At 42.9% G+C, this 22,606-nt stretch overlaps 1 protein-coding gene across 1 annotated transcript in view; it reads right to left on the reverse strand.

Moving 5' to 3' along the window:
- Nucleotides 1-22,606, reverse strand: part of LOC124119868 (actin-related protein 3-A) — a 47,005-nt gene that overhangs the window by 16,112 nt on the left and 8,287 nt on the right. The window contains exons 3-4 of the mRNA XM_046482534.1: nt 20,484-20,594; nt 9,060-9,155 (exon numbers count right to left, since the gene is read on the reverse strand). Of these exons, the coding sequence (XP_046338490.1) occupies nt 9,060-9,155; nt 20,484-20,594 (207 nt within the window). The remainder of the gene's footprint in view (nt 1-9,059; nt 9,156-20,483; nt 20,595-22,606) is intronic.

A 22,606-nucleotide genomic window follows, 5' to 3' on the forward strand; every position in this document is an offset into this window, starting at 1 on the left:
TCCAAAGTGCTAAGCTTATGGTTATTTGTAATATCTAGATATTTTTTACACTTATCCTTCATTACTTCTTGATGCACTTACTGCTTACTTTTGACAGAAAACGAAGCTACAGGGGTCCAGCTGAGAAAGAAGTTGTTTCATTGAAATGTGATGCAGGACCCAGTAGATATTAGCATGTGCTTAAGTCTAGAAACTCATTTACCAAGCCAAGTGTTGGTAAGCAGAATAACCCCTGTCGGCCATGCAAACACTGTGCAAGATGGGTAGGTAAGGCTGGCTCTGAACAGGAGGAAAATGGCAACAAGGATTGGTGAACTGCTGGGCTACGACCAGAGGACCAAAACTAAGAACTCCTTCGACATCTTCCCAGGCCACATTCCTCAGGTAAGTGGCTTGCAAAGACAGTGTCAGACCTCCAAAAAACATTATTCCATGATGGCTCTTACAGAACAATTACTGAGTAGAGCCATCGTAGAGGCAACCACCCGGATCTCGTAAAGATTGTTACCATTTGGTGGATCAAGTTGGCAATTTCCTAAGCCTGAGAACAATAGTGCGCAACCATAATGATATAGTGTTGACTTCATTCCTGGAGGTCTGTGGATGCAGGTGTATACAACCTCTGATCAGGAAATCATAAGCATTGATTCTGGTCCTGAGCAGTCTCAAGGTAGTTAGGCGGAAGTAAGGTTGATGCTCCAGGTAGCACTTGTTGAGAGATTGTTAATCATCCACATGTTGTTGGAGTCCTTCTTTGGTATAAGGAACATGTAAGAGTAGAACCCTGGTGATAGGGTTGGGGTGTGCACAATCTCTATGGCTCTTTTCTGAAGCAGAATATCTTAGTTGGCCACCAAAAGTGGGAGCTGCTTTTTGGGGTACAGCCAATGTGGAGGTGCCTTGGAGGAGCGATGCACAGAGGTCTGGGACACATACTCCAGAGCAGTCAGGGATGTTTCACCTTGAGCATAACTCGAGGCCTACGCATGGGTATTGTAGATCTGTTTGTTGAACGGAGATGAAGCCGACCACGGTAGAAGAAGGAGCTGGCGCTTGAACTCCGAATCCCAATTGGAGGTGGCCAAATAACACAAGACGATCAGCCATCCAGTTTGTCATCTGGGACAGGCTGAGGTGAGTGTCTGACTCGCAGGATGTCTCATATTCCTCTATTACAGATGCCGATGCATGAGATGACGGGAGCCAAGAGGCTGACAGTGTGCCCAAGACTGTAGAAAGCCCCACTGTAGATTCAATTCAGAGAGGTATTTATAGGCTAAATGCTAAATGCAGGCTGACCATCAAGTCGAGGAAGCGTAGGGTCTGGTTTAGAAGGGAAGAAGCGTGGAGAGTACCCTGGTTCCTCAAACACCACACTATGGTGATGTTGTCAGTGGACATGATCAACAGGGCGTGACCGAGAATTCTCTGCCAGCATGTGACGTCCTGGATAAGCACTTTTATCTCGAGGCTGTTGCTGTGCCAATGGTGTTGATATCTGGCAGTGGAAGAGCCGGAAGTCATGGTATATGAGGTCTACAAGACTGCAAAGTTGAAAAGTCAGCAACATGGGTTTCCGATCGTGTACTGTCGGGACGATACGTCGAGTGGTGTGCTCGCTTACGAACCAAACCCCATGTAGACGAAATAAACCAGCTTCACAATCGATCGTTAAGGCATCGACGTAACCAGATAGTCGGAAGTCGAGGCAATATGTCCAGAAGAGAATGAGGAAATCTGTAAAACTGTGGTTCGGGTAGATCGCACCGTACTGCACGAAGTAATGTGATCGTTTCCATCCCCTGAGCGTCATAAAAGCGCTCCTGTACTAATATCGAGGTGACTATGAAGGACGACAACACGATACTAGGCAAGTAGTCAACAGGGGTTGATGGAACGGTCGTGGGATGAAGTATAAAATTGACGTAGTGTCTGGTAGCCAAGGCTGAAGATACGAAGGTGTCGTAGTCTAAAAGATCAAACCGTACGAAGGAAGGCGATCTTTTCCATCCCCTGAACGCCTTATAGGCACTATCGTTCTTATAGCGAGGGGCCGATGAAACTAGGTGCCTCGCGACAGCCGTGTTGGCAGCGGAGGTCTAGCGTTTCCATCAGCTGTGCATGGATGGACTGCGACAGGCGTCTGGTTGAGTGGTTGTACCATGCATACATGTGGTGTTGGTAGCTCGGCTGAGCTGGCCAACGTAGATGGCTGAGGAGACGGAAGACCTGTCCCCTTGTTGATAAAGGTGATGGCGAGAGTGTAGAGAGACAGCAATCTCAGAGTTGTAAGCCATATCAGGGGGTCGACAAGTACGTTGAGTGAAGTGTGTCCTGGATACTGGTATCGAGTTGAAGGAGCACAGCGACGAATGACTGCAACATCGGCACTGCGTTGTGAAATTACAGGGCGTCGTACAATCACGACAGAAGGGGTGACCCCGACCAGATTTGTTTAAGCAAAACATAACAATGTGGCAAAACATAACTATGTGGCAAAACCACAAAGTGCGGGAAGCAACATATAACTCAAAAACTCGTACAAATCCTCCTTGGGGCACTTATTGCATTTTCCTTGCTCAAGAAAATCTACATGACATAGTTGTAACCATTTTCCTTAATAAAAGAAAGTTTTTGTATGATATATGACCACCCCAGCGGGGCCTCACCCTCTACAGGCGACACACGCCAAGGGGAGCGACTCTCACCCAAATCACTTTTCCAATGTCTCATAGCTGACGGAATGTGGGGAGGAGGGCGGCCGCGCCTCAAGGAGCATTTCATCAGAGAATCCATAACCTCTACAGGTTTGTACGATTCTCTTTCAGATTAAATCCTCCTTGGGGTACTTATTGCATCAAGATAGACTCCTAAAGATAAATAAAGGAAGTGGCATCCATCTGCAACAAGCATAAATAAACACATCGTTTTACATGATGATAGAGAATTAAAAAAATGGAACCCACCTTATTGTGAGGCACCACCGTCGAGAGGTGGGGGCTTGAGAGAGGGCGTGGTCAGACCATTTGCTATGAAAAAGCCTCAGTAATGGGCTATCATAAAGCGAGTGAAAACTCAAAAACACCCCCCCCCCTTTTTGTACAAGTGATAACGGGGACAACAATCACAAGGGACAATACGCCTGCTAGCTAGGCAGGCTTTAGGGTCCTGTAGGATCGAGCGAGTGCTGTGCGCAAAACGAGTGCTTTATCGATTAGTAGTGCCTACCCAAGAATCGTCAGTCTCGGAGAGAAGAGAGGAGACGGAGCATTACAAAGCCAAGAAACCCAGAGGACATTCTAAAATCTTGAAGACTCAATCGGCTAGAGATATAGAACTCTGCCCAGTGCGGAGAACTGACTGACCGAACCGAGCACACTCCCTAGAGTGTTTATCGATTTGGTAATGTTTGATGAACCTACTCGGCCGGCTCCAAATAGCCGCAGAGCAGATCTCCTCAATGGGCAGAGCTGCGGCATACTCTTTTGACGTAGCCACTGCCCTAACCGAATGAGCCTTCAACCCCTCAGGGGGTCCCTCCCTTTGTTCTTATATGCCGAACAAATAGTAGAAACAATCCACCGCAAAATAGATTGTTTGCTGGCAGGGGAGCCACCCTTCCCACCGCCGTAACAGCAGAATAATTGGTTATCCTTACGAATATCCTTAGTCTTGCTGTTAAAGACCTTGAGAATCTTGCGGACATCCAAGACATGAGCATGTCTTGCAGAGGTCCCCGACGAGGAAGGCTGTGAAAGAGCAGGTAGCTCGATAGGAGCCGTCACGTGGAAAGCGTGTGCGACCTTGGGACGGTAAGAGTCCGGTAGGCGAATATTGACTCTGTCCCGGTGAAAGACGGTCAGCTCGTGAATGTCGCCTACCCGTCTACCTGACGTCACCGCCACAAGGAACGTCGCCTTCCAGCTCAACAGCTGAATGGAGAGAGATGACAGATCCCGAAAGGAACGACCGGACAGCCAATCAAGAACGATTGACAAGTCCTAAGGAGGACTGATCCGCCGGACAGGCGGTCGGATCCTGTCCACGCCTGCCAAAAAGCGCTGCACTAAAGGGTGCGCACCCAGAAGTGCCCCGTCGATAGGGAAGTGAAAGGCCGCAATGGCTGTTGAGTACCCCCTGACTGTCGATGCGGCCAGGCCGGCATCAAGTCGTGATTGGACAGAACACCGAACTCTAACAGACTAGATCTGCAGAAAAGGGATCTGCAAGCCCTCTATCGACACACCAGCACGCATAGCAGGTCCATCTATCCACATATTGAACGTTTGTCGAAGCCAGTATTGTGTCTGCAAGTCGTGCAGGAATACCGTTCTTCTGGAGGCGATTCTGGACAGTGGTCAAGCCACCCACTGAATCCTGGGATTCGGGTGGAGTGCCCCATTCTGGGATAGGAGGTCCGGTCGTAAAGGTAATAGAACAGGAGGCTGAGCCAGAAACCTGAGTATTACGGGAAACCAACTCTGCGCCGACCAAAGAGGTGCCAGTAGCACAAGAAGCCGTGCAGGCTGAGTGGCTAGCTGAGAAAGGACCCTGGGAATCAGAGGACCTCAGGTTGGGGACTCGGGAGCAGAACACTGGTGTCTGGTGGTTCACCCCATACGCAAACAGATCCACCTGGAACGACCCGTATAATCGGGAGATAATCCCGAATATCCCTGGGTCGAGCATCCACTTGTGAGGAGCGAGGATCTGGCGAGACAGAGTGTCCACACGGACGTTGTCCACCACTGGGAGATAAACAGGTATCATCCTGATAGCGTGAAGGTCGCACCATAGGAGGAACTGCCACGTCTCTTGGAGAAGTGACGGAGACACCGTTCCCCCCTGCTTCGGGATGTAAGTCATCGCCGTTTGGTTGTCTATTTCTAGACGAACCACCTGGCCACGAAGCAGATCCAAGAAGCGTTGGAACACCAACCTGACCGCTCTCAGTTCCAGCACATTGATGTGCAGCGCGATCTCCTGCTGGGACCACAGTCCCGAGGCAGTGTGATCGTTGAGAACGCCTCCCCAGCTGGAGAGTGACACGTCTGTCTGAACTGTGAGAGACGGAACGGAAGTGTCGAGGGGGAGCCTCCGGGACAGATTCCCGTCCTCGGTCCACCACTGAATGTGTGGAATGAGCCACGCCAGGGTCACGAGAACCTTCTCAAGATCCTCCGAGTTCGCCCATAACCGACGTAACCCCTGCTGAATGGGTCTCATTCGCAAACGTGCTCGCCAAACCACATCCACTGTTGCGGCCATGTTGCCCAGTAACTGGAGCCATGTGCGAGCGGTGTGTCTTGTGGAAAGAAGGAACAGTGAAGTTACACTCCTGACCTTGACAATGCGGTCTTGTGAGAGGGAGACAAGTCCGCTCTCTGTGTTGAAATTCGCCCCTAAGAAGACCAGGGTCTGAGCAGGGTTCAGATCTGACTTCTTTAGGTTGACTATTCACCCTAGAGATACCAGAATGTCTAACACCTCTTGTGTAGCAATCTGACTCATATGATGAGATATCACTCGTAGCAGCCAGTCGTCGAGGTACGGATGACAGAACCGACCTTTAGACCTGGCCACCTGGGCAGGAATCAACATCAGCTTGGTGAATACCATCGGGGCCGTGGAGATCCTGAAGGGTAGAACCTGGAACTGATAACACCTCCCGTCGAAAAAAAACCTCAGGTATTTCTTGAACTCGGCGTGTATAGGTACATCGACGTCAGCCATTCCCCGGTCTCTACAGCAGAGATCACTGAGCACAGTGTCTCCATCCTGAAGGACGGTACCTCTATGAGTTTGTTCAATTTTCTCAGGTTGAGAATAGGTCTGAACACTCCGTCTTTTTTGGTGACGAAATAAGTCGAGTAGTAGCCCTCGCTTTCCTGTCCCTTTGGAACCGGTTCGATAGCAGCTTTGTCTAGCAGTGCTACGATCTCGGCATGGAGTATGTCTGCCTTCTCTCGGTTAGCGGGCACCGGTGTGCGCCTTATCCCGGAGAAGGGTGGCGGAAGAAGTTTCCACTGAGGCAAGTGGCCTTCCCTGAGTGTGGACATGACCCAGGGATTGGATGACACCTTCGCCAATTCCGACAGGAAGAGAAAGAGTCAGCCGCCCACGGGAACTTCCGGCTTCAGGCAATGAACCCCAATACAACAGTCAACAGCCCTAGGACTGGTAACTGTGGGGCAACCTGGGGCCGAATAGGAGCTATTTGGTTCCCAGCCCCACAAAAAGGCTGCTGGCCCCGGCCTGCAGTCTTGCCCCAGCCCTTGCCCTTCTTACCCATCCTGACGCCCTTGCCTGAAGGAAGCGGTTGTTTCTAAGCAGCCTGAGACTTCTGATCCGGCGCATCGGCATAGGAGGAGGCAAGGGGGGGAGCCCGCTTAAAAAATTTGGTGCTAGGCACCTCCAACAAGGCCTTAGAGTCCTTGATGGAAACATAGAGCACAGCGGCCTCCCTAACTACCTGCTGCGCCCCAGGGAAGAGGGTAGAACCCATCTTATACGGGAGCGCAAGTAGTTCTTGGCGTGTGGCACTGAGTACTTAGACACGGACATCCACAGCCGGCGCATGCCCATGACTGCTCACATCATATGGGAGGCGCAGCTACGAATAGCATCCGCCAGATGGCTATGAACTTCAGTGAGTTGGCCAGCCAACTCTGAAGAGTCGGACTGCCCCTCCCCATCAGGCTCCCGCTGCACCGCAGACAGGTACGCCGAGTGGACGGCAATACAGAGCTGTTGGCATGCATTATGATATTGCTCCTCGAAGCAAACGTAAGCAGCCTTCAACTCCGCCTGCCCTGCTTAGCCTTAGCCTTAGCCAAGCTGGAGGTCAAAGACCCTCCCAGGGTCACCGAGGTCCAAGCGCACTCGTCCACGACCGGCACCTCGATGTCACGGTCCTCTGCCAACAGGTACCTCCTATCAAGTTCAGGAAGATCGAACTTCTTACGGGCACCCGAAAGCAGGGGATCAATGACCTCGTGTACAAGTGAGGTCAAAATGCGGAGCCGCACCTGGGGTGCTTTGCTCGGAGCAAAAGCGTCCCCTGGAAGGCGGAACTCAGACGGATCTGACACGGGCATGGGGGAAGCCACCTGAGGCAGTACCTTGACAATTTTATCCCGGACATGCCTCAGCAAGGATGCGAAAGAGAAGCTCCCTGAACCCTCCGAGTCATCCCCTCCCTCCTCCATCCACTCCTCATCTCTCGACTCCGAGCCGAAGGTGGTCTCCGACTGTCCCTAGTCCGACACCGGGTCCCGGTCCCTAGGTGCTGGGGGTTCAAGGGAACCCACCTGGCTCACGGGCATGGATCCACTGGTCGAAGCCTGGGGCTCGAGAAAAGCCTCCGGCTCCACCAGGGCCCTCCGCTGGGGATCGATCGCGAACCGGAGCCGAAGCCCGGACGCAAGTCGTCCCTGGGGCCAAAGCAGCCTGCCACGGCCGACGCCGGGCATTCCACAAGGCCCCGCGGCCGCATCCGACGCTGACGTTCGGGGAAGCCCCGCCCGCAGCTCCTCTTGAAGCTGGGACTTGACATCCTCGAACATTGATGCCATTTTCTTGAGCAAGGAAAATGCAATAAGTGCCCCAAGGAGGATTTAATCTGAAAGAGAATTTGTATTTTATTGATGTTTATGAGAGCAAACAATTACGCTAAAAGGTAGCGAAAAGGCAAGGCTTTAAGCACGCCAAAAACAAAATACATAAATTTAATGTATTACCCAAGCCAAAGAAAGAATTCAAAACGCAGAACACGAAATTACGTGGCCACGTGGTGAGTGCAAAAATGGCGGGAAAGAAACAAAATGGCGGGAACAACATTGCGCCTGTAAATTACTGTGACTGTACCCCTGTAGCTTCGATGCAGTAAGTGCATCAAGGAGTAATGAAGGATAAATAGATTTTATATTTATTTTAAAATATATATTTAAAGCTCCAAATACAATAACATTGGAATATTGGATATTGGAATAATAAAATAATAGTTTCAGACACTGTTTCTTCCGATTATTGTATGAAGTTTCTTATTAGTGATATTTATTGGGTATCTTTTAACTGAATCACAGGTAGATTGGAAGAAAATGTATGTACAGATGACTGCTATTTCCGGCTTAGTTAACAAGACAATTACACACTGTGTTCCTAATCTCTGCATTTTAAACAATGTCCAGCATGACAAGAAATACAATTGAAATGGTAAATCATCATGACTAGTGATATTTGATATGTTATCTCCTGCATGTTCATTCATCTGAAGCTTTACAATGGAGTTTTACAATGCACAATACTCAAATAGAATATACTTACAAAAAGTGCACTATTCACAAACATAATATGGTATCATCCGACCTAGATTCCATAGTAGGTAGAAATTGCGCTGACAAAATGAATGATGTAACCATTTCAAATCAGATATAATCATTTTATAGTTTTTGAGGAATTAAAAATTGAACGAATTTGTATGAATGTACGTGGTAGTGTACACAAAGATGGTGAAAAATCGTAGTTTCACTGGTTGAATGTTGAAATAAAATTAATTGTGATAGGTCAGTCAACTTAAACTTGGTGGTGCAGGTAGGTAAGAGAACTACTGCCTATGCAGGCCTCTTACTGTATATTTTTATGTGCCATTTAATAAAATTATGCGGGCATTGCACATGGCACATAACTTTCCCCATCACTAATTGCAGCAAATGACTTGGGTCTTTTCAGGACACACGTTTTATTTTTCGTTTCATGGGCACGCCGCCCCTACTGAAAAGCAGTTGGTCTAAGAAATAAATTAAACATACAAATATTTATTTTTATAATGTATCCCGCTAGTAATATAGACCCTCTTATACAAATACAAAATGTCAGATATAACTTCTGTGTTGACATCACTATCAGTGATTCAAGAGGCCACCTGCAGTTTTAACTCCCTGGCTTTCATATCAATTTCTAAATGATTGCCATTTATTTCTATTGTTATTCTGACTGACCTTGTGTGGAAAAACTGGACAAAATCAGTGAAACATGAAACTAAAAATGTGTGGCCTTACCTGAACAGCAATATAGAGCCCCGGAACGTTGAAGGATTCAAACATGATTTCTGCTGTATATTCTCTGTTCTCTGGAGTATTCAGAGGTGGCTCAGTCTGTAAGAGAACATTCCTATTCAGTAAATACATTGATTGTCACTAAAATCATGCCCCACTGAAAACAATGCATACACGATGACCACTGAGGGTAATGCTTCTTCTATCATCTTTAGCACAGACCTTCATGTGATTGGCTGAGGCGTGCACGTGAGCCACTGAACCAGAGAGTTCAGTAGCGTAATCAGGATTAATCTGATCTAATTCAATAAATCAAACAAGGAATAATGTTTTTGTATAAAATAGAGTAAACTAGGGTTATAACGTACTCAAAGGGGCAACTAATTTTATTTCGTTATAACCGTAGTTTGTTATAAGCATTTCGATATGTCCTATGTTTATTAATCTCATAACTGACATAAAATACATAACAAGTAAACACACGTCATACATATATTATTGACACAGTTTCATTGACATACGGACACAAAAGTCACTTGTCACTTGCTGTTGGAGGATGAAAGATAGTTATATTCAAAAAAAATTTTTGTAGGAACATTAGTTTTTAGTTAGGGACTGTTCATTTACTATAGGGAGGGCATGGTGGGGTCTTAATTTGAGAAATTTCTTACAAATTACAACCATGAGAACCATGTTAACTGATAATTTGGCTTTGCGATTTACTAGGAGACATATACAATTCTACCATGAATTTGGAAATTACTTGATTCTGATTGATCAATCAGAGGTTGATAAATCACAATAATAAACCCCCTCTGATTGAAACAGCGAAGTTGACGGCCACATCACCATGGAAGCTAATATTCATAGTAAAGTACTTTTTTCAGTCATTGTCGGTAGGCATATTCAAATAATTATATCTACAATTACAACAACATTCAAAGGATGTGTGGCAATACATTTCATGTAGAAAACACAATAGAAATCTAGAAAGAGAATTTAATTAAAATTTTGGGGAAAACAGAGAGCTTGGAATTTGGTGCTTTTCTATATACAACTGTAACGGCATATCTTTTGTGACAATGAGCGATATGACGTCAGTATGGTGAAGTGCGGTGTAGAACAAAGGCTTTGCTTAGTTTTCTTTAGGGGTGGCCACCTGATGTAAGTTTACCGTGTAGAACAAAGGCTTTGCTTAGTTTTCTTTAGGGGTGGCCACCTCATTAAGTTTACCGTGTAGAACAAAGGCTTTGCTTACCGTATTTTCTTGAGTATAGTGTGTACCCATGTATAATGCGCACCCCCCTAAAAAAATATATTCGAATACAAAGCGCAGAAAAAAAATCACATTGTACCCCTTTAGCAAAGTCCGGCAAACAAACGGGTGATGAGAAACTTGGTCAGTACAAATTCTATATTTGAGATAAAAAATCACCAGACATGTTGATTTACCGTTTAAATTGTATTTTTTGTTCTGCTAGGCATTGTTTTATATCCAGGGATTAAGATTACTTTGTGTATTTTCTCGTAAACTAAGCCGGACACAGCAATCAGCTGTACACACGTTTTCTACCGGTGATTTGGTCAAGACACACCCAATGATATAACTTTATAGGATTTTAATGCAAGGATCGGCAAAAATGGTATCTGAAACTATTTTTTTATCAGGAATAATATATTCCAATATCTTGTTAATTTAGATGCAGCTTTTACTAAACATATTAAAAATAATTATAACCCTAAGCGAAGCAGCTGATCGCTATTGCCGGGTATTATTTTTTACATGGAACCAGTCTGACCAGTCACCGTCAAGGCTCCCGTGCACGTGATCGCGCGATCGCGAGAATTACGTGTTGACATCGAATCGTCCAACAAAAATGACTTTTAAGGAGTCACAGTATGGCATTTATGATATATGTATCCATTCTCTGTCAACTAAAGTTCCTTTCAAGGCGTCAATAGCGGTAATCTGACCGTGGTTGCTGTTAATAACGGTGGGTTGTGCGATTTTCCGATCGCTTCACACACGATTTCGCCGAAATTAATTAAAACAATATTAAAAGGAATTTTGAATAACATTAATAAAATAAGTTACAAACATAAGTCCAGATATACAAAGAACACTTTTTATAGCCAGACAGTGTAATTACATGATTAATTTGCGTACTTCAGTATGGATTTGTTGACATGGTATTTCCGGTGTTACGTGCTCGCGGTAATGTCTTTCCATGGGGGAATAAACATCAAAACTCATTAATTTGTGTATAATGCGTACCCCCTTCTACACAGCTGTGTTTTTTGGAAAAATAGTGTGCACTTTACTCAAGAAAATACGGTAGTTTTCTTTAGGGGTGGCCACCTCATGTAAGTTTACTGTGTAGAACAAAGGCTTTGCTTAGTTTTTTTTAAGGGTGGCCACCTCATGTAAGCTTACCAAAGTTGCCGTGCTTATATGCTCTCAATGCCTGTCAACAAACTGCTGGAGCATATTACAGCGCCATATTTTGTAAAAATAGACAGACATGGGGACTAAACCCATGCTGCGTCACTCAATATATTTGTTAACAACAAAGTGTTTGTGTTTTATTTAGTCATGGTAGAAAGGAGATATACATACTGTGTTTTCAATGTAGATATTTTTTATATTTGTATACTTATCCTGCATTACATCTTAATGCATTTACTGCTTGTTCTTGACAGAGAAAGAGCCATGTGAGGTCTTACTGAAAGAAGAAGTTGAGTGGCTAACCCTATCATACAGCTCCTACGTGACCACAGAAGGGGTGTCATCACTGATCAGCAAATTACTGCTAAAAACAGAGCATCTGAAGAAATCAGGGGAGGCAGTTCTGCCACAAGTGGGCCACTTTAGACGAAGTAATGCAGAATAAGTACACAAATATAATAAATATATAGGATTTTACTAGATTTTCTAACTTATCCTGTCCTTAACCATTCCTGTCTTAAGGAAACGAGAGTCAGGTATGCGTGATGTCCAGGTATCAATGCAGTCACAGAAATTAAATGAACTCAAAGTCTAAAACTGATGTACAGAGCCAGAGCTGAGCTGCATGTAACCTTCTAGTTTGGGGTGACATGCACCGGAGAGGCCAAAAGGGAGGTTCTTGATATGTGGAAGTGTTAGTGGTGTCTTGGATCGGTGACCTGCTGGGCAACAACCAAATGGATAAAGCTGTAGATGCCTTCCACGTCTTCTAGGGCGACACCTCGCAAGTAATGGCTGTCAATGACTGTCCGAGCGCCAGAAGCAGCCTTCCATAATGGCGCGGATGAAGCAGTTACTGTGAAGGGCCATGGTAGAGACGACCGCCCAGATCTCATGCGGGTTGTTGGCTCTTTGGGGATCCAGGCCTGAAGAATGAAGGGGCGAAGCCACAGGGAGATTGTGTTGCCGTTGACTTCCATCTGCAATGTCGTAGATAAGGCGGCGATGTTGTCCTCGACGATTCTTGGAGCGTAGAATGAAGCATCGCAGCATCCGCACAGGATATAGTAGGAGTTCCTGTTAATGTTTCTCCTGCAGTGGTAGAGAAACTAACATTTTTGGTTTACTAGTCCTGTTAATGATAACATATAGCAAAACCCTTAAAAATGGCAAATTTCTACTAGTCCTTATGATACCTTAACTATTGGGCAGTTTGGCACGGACTACAGGACTAGTGCCAATTTCTAACGCTGTCCTGGCAGAAAATCTTGAAGGAGAACCACTTGTCGTCATAAAGGCCCCTGGTAGAAGGTCTGTGCGCCAAGGTGATTGCCTTCACCACCCTTGCCGAGTAACCATTCGCGCTTTTAGCCTTCTGGAGCCAGCAGGTTTGCCAAATCAGATAGTTCGAGGGGCGGACATCTCCTTGAGACCAGCCTCTCACCGGCCACCGGCGATCAGCGCAAGGCTCTGGGTCGACCTAATCTTTTGAAGGACTCTGGGAAGAAGCACTGAAGGTGGAAAAGTGTACACTTTTAGTCCTTCCCAGAGGACGCTGAGGGTGTCGACTGCCCAAGACAGAGAGGATGGAGATGGACTGGTCCTGCCGCCTAATGTAGGGAGCAAGGCACATTTGTCTGGAGCGCAACTGAAGCGTTCCTCTGGAGGTGAGGTGAGGCACTGACGTGAGTAGACCCAGAAAGGCCTGCCACTGACGCAGAGTGGCGGTTGTTGAAGAACAGGGAGTAGGTGGTGTTGGATTCGGTGCCACCTGTCCCTGGGTACAGAGAGGTGATCTCAGTCGGTCTGGAAGAGGCCTCTGAAGAATTGGAGATTGAAAGGAGGTGTGAGTTCCAACTCAATATATTGATGATCCATTCCAATTGATGTAGGAGACATTGAGTCAAGTCCCTGTGGCAGATGAGCGTGGCCGTTCCTGTTGGTTCAGTAGGCAGTCATTGCTGTACGCCTCAAAATGCACATTCCTCAGATGGAGGTAGGTGGTTATTGGCTTGGTGATGCATGTAAACAGCCACAGGGCCAACTCCAAATGGGAGCACCGCCCATTGACAATGGATTCCATTGAAGATAAAACGGAGGGATTTCCTGTCACTTGGATGGATCAGCAGGGTAAGATATCTAGGTATATCCTTGATATCTAGGCTGATCAATGAGTCGTGGGCCTAGATCTTGGACCTTGAGCAGCCTGAGTGTGGACATCCAGAAATAAGGTGGACGCTCCTGGTAACGCTTGTTGAATGTAACCTGTCCTTCTGGGGGACAAGGAATATTGACAAGTTGAAGCCTGGTGTTAGAGCAAGGGAGTGGATAATCTCTATGGCCTCCTTGGCCAGCAGCATGTGGACATTGGAGAGAAGGAAGTGCTGTTGTGTAGGCGTCTGCTATGGGTGACGACGTCAGAGGGGGTCGTCTCTTAAGAGTGTGTTGATACCAGTGGCACAGGATGTCGACAACGTATAGGTACCCCAGGATGTCCTATTTTCCCACATATAGGGGTCTCGATGATTGGAATGACTGGGGAACGGAGGTCCCAGTCGTTGGTGTCCAAATCATCAACATTTAGCCTTGCGTTCTCCACTCCCTCCATGTGAACTGTCAAGGCGTGGCTGGTAGGTTCAGGTGGATTTTCCTTTGCCCTGGTTCTTGTCATGAAAGGCCGATGTGTCACATCCACGTAGCTTGAGGGAGTCCCGCCGAGGCTGATAATTGCCCGATCAAGAAGTCTTGAAGGAGGTAGAGTGAGAATCATGCGTCAGGGCCTTGAAGGCAGTCTCTGACTAGGTTGTAGACAGGAGACTTGGCCATTGAAGAGGGAGGTGGAAGACCAGGGTTGCCAAGTTGTTGTGCGGTGGGAACTCAACTAACGCTGTACGCATGTGAGCTCTCAGGAAGATGATCTGGCGTTGTTGGTTGGCCATGACTGGCAAGGTGGTTGACATGGTGAGGGTTATCCTCCAGGAGCCAGGAGAGGCAGAGCCATGTGACGAAGGCAAACGGCGCCACATGAAGAGATGATCGTGGCTGATATGATTAATAGTGTTGCCAACCAAGCAAAGGATTCAAATGGATTAGAGCTGAAACTCAAACAGGTGACTGTTCTCTAGGTGACAGCAGTAATGTGCTGATTAGTGATATCCCCCTTCCATGGTAACATGGGAGCTGTGTGATAGGGTAAGCCACTCAACCAGTTGGAACAACTTCTTCAGCAAGACCTCACACGGCTCTTCCTCTGTCAAGAACAAGCAGTAAATGCATTAACCTTTAGCCTGCTGAATTATTTTCACACTTCTTACACCTGCCTGCTGGATTAATTTTAGCATAAGGCGCTCTAAAGAGGGTGGGTGATTTCAAACAGTCGGCGCCTCATTAAACAAGGGCCAATGGAAGAAATATTTTGCTATAGACCATTTTGGTTTAGACCAAAGCGAACACAAATTTTTTTAATTTTCTCGAACTTACCTGAATTGCATTAGTGAAGGTGGTTTGCTATTCATGCTAGGAAAATTTTAATATCGTAACATTTGTGCAAATTGATTTCAATAATCATATCTCCGATATCTTAATTTTAATTGAGTAAAAATTCGTTTTTTTATCGGCATATAACAGCGCGATGGTAAATTATGAACCATTTCAGTGAATTTATTATCTAAATGTTAAACAGAAAAATAACTTAATTTTCGAGGTCATCATATCGGTTGCAGAAATAGGAATATTCGGGTTAATCTGACGTGTCATGTTATAAAATTTGCAGGAAACTTATGACTTATAATTATTCACTAATCCTAATTTCAAGCGTTTTGGTTGAATATTTACGATATACAAAAATAAACAACCCGTGTCATGATGCTAGCAGACGTCTTAAAATCAAACATGGCGCGCTTCGCCCGACCTCCGCCTAACTTATTGCTATTTTAATATCAACAAAGTTTACATTGCCTTTATAAATATAACTTGGCGAAAGTTGACAATCTTCTCAATCGAAGAATGTGTTATTCGTCATATTCCGATAAATATGACAAGAGAAAAACGAAAATAAAGATCGTGAATTCTGACAGCACTATTTCAATAAGTGCAAAGGTTACCGGATGTGATGTCACAGACAGGGGTAGTCTGCTGATAATCTTACGTAACAAAAACATTACAGTAAATTTTGTAATAGTTCGCCTATCACATACAGCAAAAACATAAGTCGATACACAGTATCAGTAATCACCACTAACATGAAATAAAAATGTGACTTTGACGATATAATTCACGTATTAGTTTGACCTTGCATGCTCCCGTGACCCGGAAACGGTAGACGATAAATCAACATGCCACATGCAAGTTTCTCGGTATCTTTTATTTGAACTTCTGTTGATATTTAAGAATCACCATTCAATGTTGAATGGTGAATATAAATGGGACATGATTCATATTTCTGCGATGTACACGCTGATAAGTTTCACTACAACAAGTGTATCCCACGTAATACGTCTATGGATATCGTCAATCAGCAAGATCACCCTCTACAACAGGTGCGCGAAAATGGGCTTGACAAAACGTGTTTCAAAATATCATCCCCACGTTGCTGAATATGATAGGGTATATATAAGCAATAAAATGCTACGTACATATTTTCTGTGTTAGTACCACGTTACATTTGGGATAGTTTTCCTTTCGGGAATACATTCATAGATTCTAGCATGATTTTAGAACAGTTTCACGAAGGATTTCTAAATTTATTCCAAAAATATGAAGACCACCATGATTAGGTAATGATGATAGATTTGTAATTGTTTAATTATTTACAGCTGTTTACAGGTTTTAAAATTTTAAGTTATATTTAGTAGTTATCTTTTTCCACAATGATGGTGTGTGGGGATAGTAAATATTGGTCTTTGCATCAGCACAGTGTAACTGATCAAACTTCAATTATTATCTTTAGTTTAAACCTATTTTTTCAACAATTATTATCTTTCACTCTGAAAATCAACTATGTGAATAAGTAACTCTCTGATATCATCATTTTAGTTTTAGTATTCCATGAATAATGAATAAATCATATCCTTAACATATACATACTTAACTCATATGGATATTAATCTTGTGCATTATGTGGTTTGTTTCCAAATAAAACAATTCTGAAATATAATTTAATAGGAATATGATACATTAATTACAGTAACAGTACTTGTAACAGTACATGACATTTTTGTTTGTTTAATCACAAGAACCATAGTGGCACATAAGCTGGTAAGTTAGCCATATGTTTCTTAGAAAATGCTATCTCAGTCTTCTGGTTGGAATGAAAAGAAACATGCCTGTGTACATGTTTACCCTTGCCAGATGTATTTTTTCCAGTCAGCCAATCCATTACTTTTGTTCACCTTATGTGGTCTATTTTATACATACAGGTACTGCTTCCAACCTGTTTTTCCTTTGTATGCAATCACAGTATCACAACTTCCTCAGCTGGTGTGTATAAAAGTTCCACTGTCATCATGAAAAAAGAATTATAAAGGAAAGTCATATTTTCATTCAAAAACATATCTGTCTTTCCGTGAATACTCTTTGTCTAAGTGCCAGAAATGTCAGTGTCATAAACAAATTTAAAAAAGATTTTCATAAGGACTTTTCATAGATAGACCTAGATCTAAGTCAAACCATGTGACAAGTTAGGTAGAATAATAACCTTATAAGCCCTCATTTCTGAGGTGTCCATATTTTTCACATTTTTATATATTTTTAGGAAAAAATGTGATCCGTGTTGATCTGCCGGTTTTGTTATGTAAAACAAATTCTTGTCTTAAAATGAGAAATGGAATCAGACGAATTTTTTTTATCCCATTGATTCACGAAAACCAGTTGAAATGTACAGTGGTGACTTTTGTACCCAAAATGTCTAGTAATTTGTTACCCAAATGGGTATGTGATTTTGTAGATCTACCTAGAATTATTCCAAAGATATTCATTAATTTTGGTGTCTTATACTTAACATAATATCACTTTCCTATCAAAACAATACATTCTAACTTAGGTTTAACCAACTTAACTGGCCTCTTCTTCAGTGACAAGGCGTCAATTTTCTCTCAAAACTAAACAATCAATTTCAAGGATCAGTCATAATCATATTATGAACTTGATGAAATATTTTATATGTTTTCTGTTCATCTACATGAAAACATAAATATAATTATAGAACTATTGTCTTATTTTCTTAGGTACAAATTCACAAAGTATTTTGGGTACAATTTAATTTGTTTTGGGTACAAAATCACATATAGGAGCCGAGAATCTATATATGTATTTTACACTAACTCGTCGTGTACCAAAGTTTTATCGGTTCAGAGGACGGGAGGTTCTCAGAAAGTTTTCAACAACATCTTTAAAATTTTAAATTGTTCTTTTTGTAATGTTAGAACAATAACAATATTATGTTGTTATTAATATGGCATATCAATACGTTATATCGCTCTCCGTTGCGTTCGTTTTCAGAAAATATTTTAAAATTAAAATCATCGAGCTTGTAATCCATTACGGTTTCGGATTTAGACATACACATTTGATGGCGACAATCACGAAGAAATATGAAACAAATAGGAGTGAAGACTGCTCTCCAGATCAATAAATAGTAAATAGTTGACGAAAAATAGTAAATTATGTATTTTCTTTTGAATTTGAATCTATTTCGGAATTTCTTTATGATAGCTTACCAACTTTTGCATATTTTGCTTACATGTGTCACATGCGATACGTGCTTCTGGTTTCAGATATGATAGCTAAAATTGCAAGTATTTTGATTATTTCTCGTAAACTGCATTATTTTGCTATTGAATGGTTTACCTAGAATGTATATCAGTTCAGATGTTGCATATCATCCAATATTTGTCATTTTTCGCAGTGTTTGTTGACTTTGTTCAACTCAACAAATCGCGAGTTAGGCCACGCCCAAACATATCACTGACGTTTGTCGGCTTGTCAATGTGTCCGAAAGTTTATCAAACGAAATCATTTGCAAACTCTTTAAGATTTATACATTCGTGTCAATAATTCTAGAAAATTAAGTTAGATGTAACAAAATGATTGTAATAGTCTAACGGGATAACTATGCATGTGGAGTTGTTTGTTTACCGCCGTTGCCATGATCGTACAAGTTCCATCCAATCAATGATAAGATTCAGATTGTTTTTGTTTACAATTAGTTACACCGAAAGTTGCTAATTTTTAGAAATTAAGGAACATGAGTGTTTTCCTTTCGTCAGCAAACAAAAATTTATGATCGAATAGGAAAAATGATGAAATTATAAAGAAAATATCGGACTGCATGCCGCTCAACGTGAAGTACCAAAAGTCAACAATGGCCGTTTCTGGTAGTTGTGTGCCGAGAAGTTTGGCCGAAACTTTTTTAACTCGCGATATTTTCTTTTTGAGGTAAATAAATGACTGAAAGTTTTGATATTGAGCAAGCTGAGCATTTATGCATGTCATACGTAATTAAAATGTTACGCAAAGCCTTCTTGGTAAATAGATATGGCAAGTTTTATTTTGGGGTGTCGTCATGCTATTCGCCTGTCGAACGGGTTCGACATCAGATGCACGGGAAGTGACACCTCTGTCGAATGGGTTCGACGTTAGCGTGCAGAGCTTTAAGGACTAATGCAGGATAAGTTAAAAAATGTAAAATTTGAAACCTCAATTTAGCACAGTTAAATCTACAGGTAGCCTACCTCTACATTGAAAACACAGTATGTTTATCTCCTAAGTAAACTTATACAGCACCTGAGGCAAGCATGCTTCGAGAAACATGTTGAAACTCCCTGCAAACTTGACACAGGCCAAAATATGTTGTGAGCATGTTGCACTTACCACATTCATATATGAGAGATATCCAGAAATATGGCCAGGTCATTGATGGACAAGGGCTTAGTACGAAGGTGGAGCCAAGTGCCATGCACCTGTCAATCAACAACCAATCATGGTCTATGTAGGGATATCTCGATTACTGAAGGTGGTAACTGATTTGTACCATGTCGTCACAAATATGAGGTCACTATAAATTAGAAATTTCATCAGATTGTAATACGGCCGACATCAATCAACATGTCAAGTAAGATAGCTGACATGTCGAATGAATGGACTACGGATATTGACGACATCAGCTTGTCTCAAACAGGAAATGACATGGAGAAGAATGTACATGCACTAACACCAAAGTCTACACTGAACTACAGCACAGGGATATGACAGAAGCAATGCTTAAACCCAACAACTAAACAATTAACATTTATTGCCAAGTTAAACTGGTTTTCAACTGTTTTGATTACACGTAATGGGATGGTTTGTAACATAAAGCTATATCTATAGGCCCATGGACTTTGGAAGAAATTTGTCTCTGATGTGATAAAATATTGGTATATTTCTGAAGGGGGGAGTAATATTTCTTTCAAAATGTGCAGTTTCTTATATTTATCATAAAAATGCCATAAAATATTACACAAGGCAGGATTTCCAAGTGGGCTATGCCAGAACATCATTATTTGCATAATAATTAATCAAATACTCAATAGATATTGTGTACATAGAAAGTAGCTGGAAAAATAAAATATCATGTAAACAGAGAGATCAGAAATAGAGAGTCTGACTATGTATCTTGATATAGCAAGCTCGTCTGAAAGTGTAAATATCAAGTCTGGAACAGAAAATTATCCATGCCATCGCAGCACAACCAAATGTAACACATAACAAGCCAGGTCACTCACAGTTAGCTAAGTAACAATCCAATCTCCTACTTCACTTTCAGGCATTTTGTACAATAAGCATGATGCACTGACGATCTATTCTTATCCAAAATCCACACTACCTCGTTCAATAGATCCTAGTGATTCTACATGAAACCATTTTGTCACTTGAACATTTTATTAGGAACATTCTGAAAGGTTCTGTACTAGTAGTGAAATGTATATGAGTATGATAGTTACCAAGAGAAAATAGTGATCTTCAGGCTCTGATCGAAGGTACTTGAAGATAGCTTGTTCCATGAAACGTTCCATCAGATCCCAGTCCTCAACAATTCCGTGTCGTATCGGCCACTGAAACATGCAGGTGCAGACACTCAAAATCCACAATCAGTCACATCAACAATTACTTCTTATATTTCATTTTTAAGTTAACATGTTGAAAGTGCACATCCAGGGTTTAACTGGACACAACATATGTTTGCTATGTGCAAACACACAGTGAATGGCTGCGGCTGAGTGTCTTACACTGAGTGAATAAGTATGGTTCTACACCACTTTTAGCAATATTCCAGCAATATCACAGCAGGAGACACCAGTAATGGGTTTCACACATTGTACCCATGATGGGAATTGAACCCAGGTTTGGCGAGTTAAGCTAACTCTTTAACCACCAGGCTACCGAAACACCCCTTGTATTATATTGCAAGTCCAAGGTAATGCTGTTTGAAACATAAGAATATCATCAGAATTAAAGATTGCCAGGGTTTCGAAATTATTAGTACCATGCTGCCGAGGGCACACCTAAAACTGTAATGGCACAGTGAATTCTTACCTGCGTGCCCCTAGGGCACACTTAATAATCAATGAAAGTGACTGATGAGTATTTCTGTAGATAATTATGACTCATATGCAAAAATAATTTTAAAAAATAGGTGCAAAAACAAATTGAATTTCCTTTTTGGAAAACGATGATCAGCACAATTTTAGTAAAATCGAAATATTTTTTACATTTGTATACGTATCCTGCATTACTCCTAAATGCATTCACTGCTTAGTTTATGACAAAAGGACAGCGCAACAGCAATGGCCCTGGGTGAAGGAATATAGTTGTTGTTCTGAAGTCCCACTTTTACTGACCACTGCCGCTTTCTTGTGACCTTGATGACACCTAAGGTCACATTCTTCACATCACTGTCTGTCACCTGAGCTCTGAGAAAAAACATACTTTTGATACTCTGAAGCCAAAGTGGGGAGGCAAGTCTGCGATGGGTGGGCCTTAAACATAGTAATCCAGGATAAGTATTCAAATGTAAAAACTATTTAGAGTTTACTAAATCTTTTACTTATCCTGCATTACTCCTTAATGCATCTGTATCAGACGGTTTGGAGGTGGGTGAACCTTCAGAATACAGAAAACTCAATAATTCACACCCTGAAATACGACACCAGTTGGTCGATAAACCATGAGCGGGAAAGTTCAGAAAAACGCTATTACTGAAGGGTTGTTCAAATATCAAAACGATTGAACATAGGAATTAAAGAGAAAATCCCTATACACATTTAGTAATAAATAAAGCAATAGCTAATCAGCTAATTTTTTACTTACTACGTCACAGAGCCCGTGTTGACAAACGAGATGTCCAATATTCTTCCACTGGTGGAAACTGAGTGACTGCACATGGAAGAAGGCTGGCTCTGTATAGGGCAAGTTCATTATTAGTGTCGGGGGATGGTAACCTGCTGGGTTAAGCCAGAGGGCCAAAACTTTTCATGCCTTTGACATCCTTGAGAGCCACATCGCGAAGATAATGACTAGCTAAAACTGTATCGAACCTCCAAAAACATCCTTCCATGATTGTTCTACTAGAACAATTGCTAAGTAAAGCCATGGTAAAGGCTAACACCCTGAACTCGTGAGGGTAATTCACTCCCGACAGATCCTGTTTGGCGATCTTGTAAGCCTGACGGATGACTGCGAGTAACCACACTAACTTCAGTGGTGGACGTAGGAGACACAGGTATAAATAACCACTTCCTCGAACCACGCCTAGTCATGGAGCGGTGGACGAAAACTCAACTCACCCTCATCTCTGGCTCCTACAAAAGTAAAAATTGGTGGGATGAAGGAATGATGGGGTTGGCCTGGTAGTTGATTTTGCAGTAAAATCCGAGCACAAACCGAGATGTACTGCTCCGTGCGTCCCATGCTCAAAGCGGACCCAAGTGACATCGATCCCATGAAGTTCGCTCACCCGTGCCGCTGTGGCTAATTCCAAGAAAAAAACATTTTTTTCTTGGTGAGGGCATAAAATGTGGAGGCATACAGGAGCTGAAAGGTGGGTCCTCACAAACCTCGAAGTACC

This window comes from Haliotis rufescens, unplaced genomic scaffold, assembly GCF_023055435.1.
Source record: "Haliotis rufescens isolate VD_foot unplaced genomic scaffold, xgHalRufe1.0.p SCAF_4, whole genome shotgun sequence".
NCBI lineage: Eukaryota > Metazoa > Mollusca > Gastropoda > Lepetellida > Haliotidae > Haliotis > Haliotis rufescens.